At 35.6% G+C, this 11,551-nt stretch overlaps 1 protein-coding gene across 2 annotated transcripts; it reads right to left on the minus strand.

The window, feature by feature from the left end:
• Nucleotides 1-302: 302 nt before the first annotated feature.
• LOC103963908 (E3 ubiquitin-protein ligase BIG BROTHER) lies at nucleotides 303-5,155 on the minus strand. 2 transcript variants are annotated; one of them, XM_048590207.1, is made up of 10 exons: nucleotides 4,948-5,155; nucleotides 4,747-4,778; nucleotides 3,979-4,072; nucleotides 3,714-3,883; nucleotides 3,174-3,420; nucleotides 2,501-2,535; nucleotides 2,110-2,154; nucleotides 1,393-1,520; nucleotides 624-732; nucleotides 303-515 (listed from the first exon to the last, which is right to left on the minus strand). In XM_048590207.1, exons 4-10 carry the CDS (start codon nucleotides 3,852-3,854, stop codon nucleotides 459-461), a joined length of 762 nt encoding a protein of 253 aa, XP_048446164.1. In that variant the 5' UTR covers nucleotides 3,855-3,883; nucleotides 3,979-4,072; nucleotides 4,747-4,778; nucleotides 4,948-5,155; the 3' UTR covers nucleotides 303-458. The 2 variants fall into 2 exon arrangements, with proteins under 2 accessions (XP_048446164.1, XP_009375062.2); XM_009376787.3 differs by lacking the exon at nucleotides 4,747-4,778 and having other exon boundaries at nucleotides 4,948-5,154.
• Nucleotides 5,156-11,551: the final 6,396 nt, after the last annotated feature.

Here is an 11,551-nt window from a genome sequence, read left to right on the forward strand (position 1 = left end):
CCTTGCATAACATTCAATTCCATGGAGCGAAACTCAAAAACATTGTTGCTACCCAACACAATACAAATGAATAGTTGTAGCATGCAGAAATAAGAGGAAGGGAAACTATACCTACTGCAACTAGCTTCCATATTTACAGGATCATTTTTGTACTCCACCATAATTGCGTAACATTACCAAATCACCTGATGTTATGAGTCGATTCTGGAATTTACGAGCAGTTTGTGAAGCTAATGTATATGACAAATGCATAAAACTCATTGAAAACACCATGCACCTCACAGAGCCGCAACACGATATAATGATCGGAATCCTTCACTTCGTAACATTCTCATTTATTAAAATAGCTCAGACAATGCTTCTACAAACAACGTGGAAAAGAAGCAAACATGCACCTCTGTTAACCAAATTTGAAGAAAATTTTTTCGAGGCTCTCTTCTTTAAGCTCATCGGGCCTCCTATTTTGCGCGCTTTGACGCATCACCAAAAACCTCAGTGTAACATATTGGGCAAGCCTGATACAAGAAATACTTGTCAGCTAAAATTGAGGCATTGCTAAAACAACTCCAATAAGTTATAAACACCAATATATTCCTCTTAAAAAATTAACCACAACAGCTTGCCTTGTTGATGCTAAGCCATCTGGTCCCACAACCAGCATGATAGAGGTGTTTGCATGGTAGAGCAATCCGCCGGTCCCCTCGTTTATATTCCATCTGGCAAATCACACATCTACATCCAACAAGGGAATACAAGTAAATATGAAGTACATTTGGAAAGCTGCTCATACAATAGATGGCCTTTACAATCAACAGATGGCATATGAAATGAAAGGCCTCTCGGTAGGAAGCACAGAAAGATGTAATTATGAGTATTCATCAATTTGAAACCATTAAATTTACCAAAATCCTATCCCATCCAATATTGTTGTCTCTGTATATTTTTCAAAGCAAACCACAAAATTGCATAAAACCAAGTAGGTCACTGAAGTATGCAGCTGAAGAGCTAAAATCCAATCCCTACTTTTACGCTCCACAGTGCCAATACATGAAAAATCTAAAGTCAGGTCCAAAATTTACTTCAACATCCTACCAAAAAATGATCCAACATTTTATATCCTTGTGCAAACAGAACCATTCGAGACTCATAAAATCATACAACCTACTACAAGTAATCAGTGTTCTATATGTTCTCCACAGAACACCCTACTAATGTAAACAGCAAAATCCAGGACTTTGAGATTTGATCAAGGGAAAAAGTTGTTCTTATCAGTAGACATTAAACTTCCCACTTCTATATCTAACCAAAAGAGATTCCATAAAACAGGACTTCAGAGAGAGAGAGAGTAATCACGTTTTATCAAATGAACAACAAAATAAGGGCAATGTATACCTCTCGTCTCGTGATTTCTTTCTCGAGAAAAAGCTGCATTTGTACTTTGAGATTGGAAGCAACGAGATCTGATCTTGGGAGAGACCTCGATTTTGAGTGCCAACCGTCTCACCTAACTCAAGTAATTCCTGAACGTAAAGAACATTGTCAGTAACAATATACTAAATATATGTTAAGAAGCAAAATCATAAGCATGCACATAAAAGGTTTTTAGTAAGCACTAGATGTTCCCATACAACACAAGACATTACAGACATACAACTACTAAAACTACCATCACAACTCAAGAACATTGTTCTGCTTTAGAGATTCACTCACTAACAATTATATAGTAAGGTCCCCACCATGAATACAATTCTATAGCCAGATCCAACGTCACATTGACAAGTGAAAGTCAGATACTTAAGAAATTTGCAAGAATCTCCTCATTAAGAACAGAAATTACAAAAGGAGCCGTGCAATGATTGTTTGGCACACAAGCAATCCTCCCAAAAATGAAGTAAATCTGAACCACCAAGAAAACATACACAAAACACAATTTAAATTTGTTCCAGTATAAACCATGGCTAGTGTATCCATTTGTTATCATAAAATCTAAACAATACCTAATCCAGAGAAATGTTAAACAACAATTCAATAGATAAGACGGATTACTTGAAATTATAATACAATTGTGTTATCCAAATTCTCAGGAGGAGAAGTGCAATTAGCTCTAACCTCGTAACTCATGATGTCAGGATCAATGTTGTCTTGCCAAATAACCTGCATATTTCACAGAAAATGCTCCAACTTAGTAATCTATTGAGCTCATTTTGTTTCACATAAAAAGTTTGAAAATGATAACGATGTAGAGAAAAATTCCAGGTATAAAAGCTTTGGTTAAGGTAATTTTTGAAGTTATCACTGGAAACCAGGAAGAGGCCTGCCAAGGCTGTGATGATTTACTCATCTAACACTTCCATTCATGTTAAACCAATCAATTTTACTCAGCCTCCAATATAGGTGCCCATGTGCACATTTGTTGCACATACGCATATATGAATGCATTCGTAATTATATGTATATACATACATTTAGAGAAAGACCCAGAGTATGGAGAAATAAATACCTGGTTATCATCGGAATTTTGATGTCTCCGTGGGCCTGAAATGTAAAGGATGATACTTAGATTGATAGAAAATATTCAAGTCTCAAGTGTATAGAAGTGACTTGGAACAGACCAAATGACATTGGGAGCAAAGAGGATAAAAATGGAGTAAATAGCAGCCACACCAACAACTTTGGTTAGAAACATGTCTGTAGTGCACAGTCCTTAAACATTGTAAGTTTATAATAAACAGTCACTGGGTAACAATCAGTGGTGCTACTACTACCTTTAGGCAACAATACGAAAAATGACAAACTTTATACCAATCAAACAAGTAATTCTTATCTTCTTATTCCCTAGAGGTATTATATAATTCATCTAACTCTATAAGTCACCACTAAGATTAATTATTCTCTATGTCACTGGTTCATCCAGGCCCTGTAATGTTTTAATCCACAATTTAGGAAAAATAGTAATAATAGAGAACGCTATTAGACTTTCATAAACTGTGGAAACTCTATTGCCAGTGAACATACATGGTCACTTATTTGTTCAAAATAATATTTTTACCAGTCTTCAAGGCTTCTTACAGAAAAGAGAAAACCGCAGAGCATAATCATGAAACTCCTCACCACCTGCAGCATCCATCCCCACCCCAAGAGAAGAAAGGAGAAAAGCAACACTACTAACTTACATTCTCTGGGGTTGTGGCGTGTAGAATTATTCGCATTTCCTTCCCATTCTGAGTTCACAGCCACATTCTGTTCATTAGTCATTGTTGAAGCGCTCTGCAAATGCCTTCTTTGTTCCCCACTTCTTGGGTCAGGACCATTGATCTCATAAGCATGACCAAACCCAAGATCATAGTATGAAGTAATATTCCCAGGTTCTGACAACCCAAACTTGTAATAATTTGTATTCATTGTTGGGTAAGCACTCTCCTACAAGTGAGAAGGAAATTGAAATTGAAAGAAATTTAAATAGATGAAAATACAGATAAACATTCCAAGGTTCAAAATTTGCATTATTAATGGTATAAAATTAAATAAAAACTTGCTACTTATGACTTATGAGCAATCCTACTATGGAAACCCATATAAACTCCTTTCCGATGATGTACAACAATCCTACAGATCTAAATTTTGGAAACATAATAATTAAAGACTAACTAAACAAATCACCATGATTAGTGGTTGAAAAGAAAACCTTTGCGCAGATATTTAAGGTAAAGTACCTGAGCATGCGAATCGCCTGAAAAAATAAAGTTCACATGTTCATAGGTAAGACCCTCAAAATACTCCATAAAGCTACCCGCTGAGCTATAAGGACAGTTGGTGTAGGTGTAATGAACCTCCATGTGTGGGTTCCAACTCATTTTCAGCGACCACAAGACAGACGAGTAATCTAAGGGGCACAAAGACAATACAAGAAATGAATATTTTACACTGAAGAAGAGACCATAAGGTTCACAAATAAAACGAATCGGGAGAGATGTAAACCTGATCTTTTGACAAATTCTAGCACCCAATATCATATAAATAATCCCAGACAGGCAACCGAAAAATGCAATCAGTTTCTCACTTTCAGAAATTCCTGCAAATCAAAACGAACAATCAAAAACTCTCCCAAGAGAAAAATTGAGTTGCGAATTAACAGACAGAGCACATAAATCAAGAGTTTAAGAATGCAAGATTGCTGAAACAATGAAATCGAAATTGTTCCAAATTCATATAGCTCCCCTTAGCTTCATACTTCAACCGGCATTAGTAGATCTAAGCAGATGTGTGAAATTATTCATCTCCATTACATCTATCTATGGGAAGAATCAAACTCAATTAGTTACGAAAAGAAATTCATTACTAACAATGAATACAGATATAGTTTGCTTGTACTTAATTAGGAAGCCTCCCGTCATTATAGCCGAAATTTTCCTTATGGTTAACTTAACTCTCTAATGGAATAGTTTTTCGTTTAGACAGACACAAAATAAATGGCTAAAACTAAACGAATCGCTATCGAAACCAAGGCATGGTTATCACCACAACTAAATGTAAACTGCCGATTCCAACCAGATTGTTTTAATTTACAGATTAGCTAGAAACAAATTCCTAATTACGAAACAGAAACAAATTAAGAAATAAAATCACTAATAATTTGATCCAAACACCAAAAAATTAGAAATAATAATAATAATATCGTCGCATTTCCTGTGCTTCCCTATCAACTTTCTCGGCAACCAAACGCGAAAGGAATGCCGCCAAATCTACCTAATTAGACGGCATTGATCTGAAAGAGCTCCCTAATCACACCAAATCAAGCAAAAACCAAGCCGGACAGCAGAGAAAATCCGAGAAAATGCGACGGAAAATGAGATGGAATGTATCAAACGGATCAGAGAAAGCTAAAACCAAAACAAATTAACCAAAAAATAAAAAAAGATTGAATCAACGAGGGATCAAAGAACCGACATTGCTGGATCCTCTCCTCAGAAGCTCTTCTTCTTCAGCTTGTGCTTTTCTTCCCTGCTCTCTCTCTAGGTTGAGGTGAGAGAGGATGATGTTGGTGTATTTAGTAAGGGTGATGAGGAGAGAGAAAATCCCGAGTGACTGCCGTGGCTTTATGCAGTGGTTTCAGTGACACGCCAAGTCCGTTTGATGACAGAAGGTTGGGATCTGCTGTCACGCGTCATATGCTAACACAATCATACCTCGCATCGCATGTCTCTCTGAGTCTGTTGTGTTTCGCCCCCACCCACCCAACCCAAGTAATGACTAATGATCCCACTTTCCCTTTTTTATTGACGTAAATGTAGTCATATTTATTCGAGTAGACTAGTTTCTTTCAGGTATCTGGGTTCGAATTTATCCTTTCTCAATAACAATTTAAATTAGTAGTATTTCTTTTACTTATGATGTGCCAAGTTCGAAGTACTAATAGTATACAGACGAATTTTTAGTTTTCATTTTATTTGGTATCTCTAACACAAAAATGAATTAAAAACTAAAATATCTCAAACATGATCTTCTTTCCGAGCAATTTTTAAGTCTACAATCTAGTTTCAAGCTGTAACATGAAAAAATACAAATTATTCACGAACTTTATGAGCTGAAGGAACCAATGTTCAAGCTTGACTTGTTTCTTAATCGAGTCAAACTAAGCTTGTCTTGTTTCCTTCTCGAGCCGAACCCGATACAAGCTCGAGCTCTTTCATTTCAACTTACAACCCTAGGCTAAACTTATCATTTTATATTCAATTTCTAGGGTCATATTTGTGATACCATATATATTGTTCGCATACACATTAATTGGTTACACAATTCAATAAATGTGTTAAAGCGTGTAAAATGATGTGTTGGGACTCAATTATTGAGCAAGACAAGAAAAAAATGATAAAAAGAGAAGAAAAGCAAGCATGCGAATGCGATGTGTGTAGATCGTAGGATGCGTGAGATGAAACATTGATCATCGGAGTCATGAAAGAGTTTGAAGCATGGGCTCCACAAGTCGAACCAAATGATCCAAATCCAAGATTGTGGTTGGAATTGCAATTAGTGGTTGGTTTACCGAATTGCCATTACATAAAAGGGGCATTAATTTGGTTGAAGACGGATCACCAAAACCATCTAACTCTCAACCCCAAAAGGAAATTAGTGTCGGATAAGGTTCGTTACGACTCAAGAAAAAATTGTTATCCGTTATTTAATATCACAATTTAATGATATTTTTGAGAGATTTTAAATTCGATTCTTGCAGATAACAAATTCGATGCGAGTTTAATATAATTAGCTTTTTGTGTGGCTTAACCACAAATCCTGCACACCTTATAATAAGCAGATACATGTACCGTAATGAGGTCCGAGAAGGAATTGGTTGTTTCTTTCTTGTGACGAAGACCTCCATCCATGATGTGAAAGGGGGTGTAGGGGCCACTATAAGTTTTAAAGTTATGATTGGCGGGGTGGTTCCCTTTAGACACATGATTCAACAAATAAACTATAAACGGAGCATGCAAAAGTTCGTGATGATTGCTTGTTAGTTGTTGCCACTAAGAAACATGTACTTATTTTTTCTCTGCGGGTGGCTGCGGTGCTATTTTCAATCTTACATATTTTTTAACCTTTTGGTTGAGAAATGTACGAAATGACTTCAATATAACCACCTACAAACCATTTTTAATCAAGTGTACCAAACTCTTATCATAATCTTTTGGACATGTTACAAACTCAAATAGCACGTCGAGTAAAGAGTCAAGCATATTATATTCATGTTAGAACGATAGAATAAAGGTCGAACGTAGGGTCGAACATCAAGACATTTTTTATTAGAAAAATGACCAAATGGTTAGAAACAATGTAGCTTTAGGTTAGACAATACAAATATCATATCACTCATTAAACGAGGTCATTTGATATATATAGTCCCCCTCATTTTTCCCACTTCTGAATTTGAAGTAATATTGAAGATCTACCATACAATTCGCATTATACATAATGCAGTTGAAACCTTGCAAATGACGTTAACGTTGAAATTTGACTAAAATACTTACAAGTACTTAATATTATCAACATCTAACGATCGGATATATGCTGTAATGACATCGCATAGCGATAGTATTAAGTACTACGTAGCCAGTTGGCAAAATTTGTGCTGCTTCTCCCAATTATGGGGGAGAAAGATTACTGTAGTTTAGTCGTTGGTGAGCTTTTGGTCTGCCATGAGAGAAGAGCAGGTAGGTCTGATCAAAACGGCAAAGGCTAGGGGCTGGCAAGGCATGTGACATGAATGAGTGATAGAGGGATGGAATCAAAACCTGGCGTGCAAGACAAGTCAAGGACAAGTCATCATATATTCTCTCTCTCTTTTTTTTCTTTTTTTTTTCTTTCTGTTTGCCTACGTGTCGTGACCAAATTAAAGATTGATCTTCTATTTCTGCCCCAATTGCTACCTGGGGTGGGGCCTCAAATACACTTTCTTCTTCCTTTTGATTACCGTAAAATCATCGCTTAGTGTTACAGTTTATTCATCTTCATATATAAATACTGACTAAACTTTGACACCCGTAGATGACGAGTTCAATAGTAATTTATCGTGGTGGACTATTGCGTAATTTAACTTAAATCATTCACTTCTTAATGTAAATATAGCGTTGTTTAAAAAATATCTAAAGTAAAAAAAACAAAGAGATTTTGCCTCTTTGTGATTGGTAGTTGGAACTCCACAAGTGACAAACCACGTTTTTAGATTTGTTGGGACCAAATCTTAGCCAAACAGTTTACCAACATAATTTATTAGGTTGTTTTTTCAAACGATGAAAAAGAAAGCATTTATTCTTACGAACAATGAACAAGTTTGGTGAGAATAAATGCTTTTATTTTTAAGCTTCTTTTGAAGAGATTGTAGAGATAAAAGAAATGCTGTCACTTTTAACTTTTATGTCAATGGCAAATTTCTTGAAAACTAAGCACTTAAGTCACTTTAATTGCCCACATTGGCCTTATTTGGCGCGTTATGTATAATTTTAGTACATAACTAAATATCTGATTCCACCATTTTAGTACACTTCACGCCTGCTTAATTATCCCTTTCCCCTCAAAACCTATGGATAACTAGTCGGGAGAAACAACGCTCACATTCGTGAATTCCTTCCTAGGTTCGATCGCCCAGACTTTATAATTTGCCTTGTGAGGTTGCTGCTAGACTTTATAAACATTTTGAATTTGATGTATGGAGTTTACTATTTTTTTTTCTATTATTGTACATTTGTGTGGTTTCCAATTGGTATAAATATGAGAAAAATTCAACAAACAGACAAGGACTTGTCAAAAAGATTTTTTTTGCTTATCCAGGTGCAGTATCAAACATAATACAAATAATACAGTCATTAGTCGATTGTTGCCTTAGGGCTTTGAGTGGGCAATAGAGAATAGAGCATTTTAATTTCTTCTTAAAATACATTCCTACCTTAGATCAACAAGCTCAATTACAGGAAATAATTTAGGTATAGTTTGATATTGCACCAAACGCAAGACTAATTTAGTCAGTACTATCTGATGACTATTTGTCACGCCCTAATCCCGACATACATTTAAGATCGATACGTGACGTCACCAAATATCTGTATCTCTAACTTACCCCGCCTCTGGGATACGACAAAGCAAAACTCAAAAATCAAATCACATAGTAATTTTTTGTGCACTTTATGGCTGCAACTAACCTCTTCGTTAGACTGCCTACGTACCCTCAATAGGGATCAAGCCATTCGTAGTTCACCATTCGTCAAACTTTAAACTTTTCGTAAAATACTTCTAGCAAAAATCATAGAGTACCACATTACACATCAACCATACACCAAACAACAACTATTACCTTATCATGCACGCATATATGCCAATCCCATGCATATGCATTCCAATTCATCCATCATATAAATCACTATGTTTCACATAATACTGCAATTCATAGTATGCTACATCTCAAAGAACAGTCAACGAAGCACAATTTATTCTCTAGCCACATTGATCAACAAGTCTATCATAATAATAACAATCATATCTAACGTCATTCCACAATCACTCCAATTAATCAGTACTATGAATCACAAATGCATGATATTAACATTTAACTACGTTAATCAATCATCAAGATCACATATCAATTCATGAAATTTAAAAGAGAAATTCAACATAATTCCCTGCACGGATTCCAAGTAATAACAAGGTAAATCCAATTTATAAACACAATGTCTACTGTGAACAATTTATGTTTACTCAAATCTAGGGGCCGGACTAACTTTATGGAAGTGAGCAAGAGTAGAGATTTCAGACCACTCCACAGAATCCAACCAAAATGGTCCTACTTGGTATATTCGCGTTGGGGGACCATACGTATTCAGGGGTGATCATGCTTGATATATTAGCGATGGGTGATCATGCTCGGTATATCAGCGATGAGTGATCACTACTTGCATGATTAGACTATGCATATGGTTATGCTTGGTATACTCGTGTTGGGGGACCATACGCATTCTAGGAATGATCATGCTTGGTATATTCGCGTTGGGTGATCACTACCTAGAGTTATAGGATACAGTCCTACTTGGTATATTCGCGTTGGGGAACTGTTAAGGGTGCTCATGCTTGGTATATCCGCGTTGAGTGATCACTGCCTATATTATTAGACTATGCATATGGTTCTACTTGGTATTTCTACGTTGGGGGACCATACGCATTCTAGGAGTGATCATGCTTGGTATATCCACGTTGGGTGATCACTACCTAGAGTTAGGATGTGGTTCTGCTTGGTATATCCGCGTTAGGGGACCATACGTATTCAGGGGTGATCATGCTTGGTATATCCGTGATGAGTGATCACTACATGCATGATAAGCTTATGCCTATGGTTCTGCTTGGTTTAACCACGATGGGGAACCATACGCATTCTAGGGGTGCTGAGGATTAGTTGTACTTGGTACATTTGCAATGGTGCAGTAAATTCAACACACAACCTACCCATACCTCAACCCCTAGGAGTTACAACGTAGTCACCCGCACCATCAACTACTCATGGCCACCAACTAATATGTCATACTTCATATAAGTTCCACATAATGCTTCTAATATGATTCTAGGATCACATTGTCATAACCTTTATCATACATATTATCAAGAAGGTAAATAAACACATATACATCACAATATGACATCTCATACACGTAAACCGATGTATATATTATCTGGGATAACTCACTAACCAATACAGGCCCACTAAGCCCTACATAGTCTCGAGTAATACTGATTTTAATATTTAAGATCAATTCGTTGTATATTGACCAAAAGTAAGCAGTAATTAGATTAATACATATAAGGTTTCCCAGACCCCCCTACCTTGAATTCGATTAATTTTGTTCCTTTGAAGAACCTAATTGGAACACAACAGTACAAACAAAAGTATAAATACAAGTAACATACATTAATAACCGAACTAAGTGTTTAATCACAAAATTAATATTATCTAAAGAAAATACACTGATTTTGGAATCTTACAACTCAAATAATATCACTCAAATAGTAGTAAACAAGATTAGAAAGGAATTTGGAAAAGAAAATAGGTGTGGTAAAAACAGTACTCTGCTCCTCCACAAAATCTGCAGAAAAACAGCACTATTGGACCAAGTTTAGGCTCCCTTTAGAACATTCAAAACTAAACCAAATTGTGTAATATTATATGGGATTTGAAGCTTGTGTTCTGTACTTTAAAAGCATATAAAGTTTGTAGAAAACGGAGCTCTAAATTGGAAGTTATACTAAAAAGAAAAATGGAGCCTCGAAACTGGAAACCCAGTTTTCCGCTGCTGTTTGGCAGCTCGCGACACAAGTTTAAATAAGGTTTTGATCAACCAAAACTCAACGGAACTAAGTGAAAACAATTGGGTTACCATCATGAACATATGTACTTTCAACACGCTAAAAGTTTTCTCTAAAGGAGCACATAAAGACCTAGAAATTAAGAGCCAAAGAAGGCTACTTGAAACTTGAGTTTTCTTTGCAAAGAAATCAATTTTCTTCAACTTACGTACAGGGCCAGTCCAGAGATTTTTGAAGCCCGGGGCGACATAAAAAAATGTGCCCACATTTCATATAAAAAAATATTTGTTTTCACACGTAAGACATCGATAAAATTATATTTAGAACAACACTTCAAACTCAATAATTTAGAAATACGGAATAATTAATTTATTTTGTATCAAGAGAAGGAAACTAAAAAACTTCGGGCTTACAAGTAGAAAGATTATGAGTTTTGTTTTCCATCTGAACTTTTAAAATGTTTTTGTATAAATCGTGAGTTATTTTTTCTTATTTACCAACCTCGTTAATATAAGACTAAAAAAATATTAATGTTTTTGAGTCTTTAAGGATATGTAGAAGTAATGAATGAACAATAAATTAAACCTTTTGATGGCACATAATATTATTTGCAAATTTGGTCTAAAAATTTAGTCTACGCATTACTCTTTGCTAAAGATTAGACTTGAATTGGAACATATATTTAAAAATAGCAACCCACATAGCTACT

Source organism: the organism of the source record quoted next, unplaced genomic scaffold (assembly GCF_019419815.1).
Source record: "Pyrus x bretschneideri cultivar Hongxiangsu unplaced genomic scaffold, Pyrus_bretschneideri_v1 Contig31, whole genome shotgun sequence".
Classification (NCBI taxonomy): domain Eukaryota; kingdom Viridiplantae; phylum Streptophyta; class Magnoliopsida; order Rosales; family Rosaceae; genus Pyrus; species Pyrus x bretschneideri.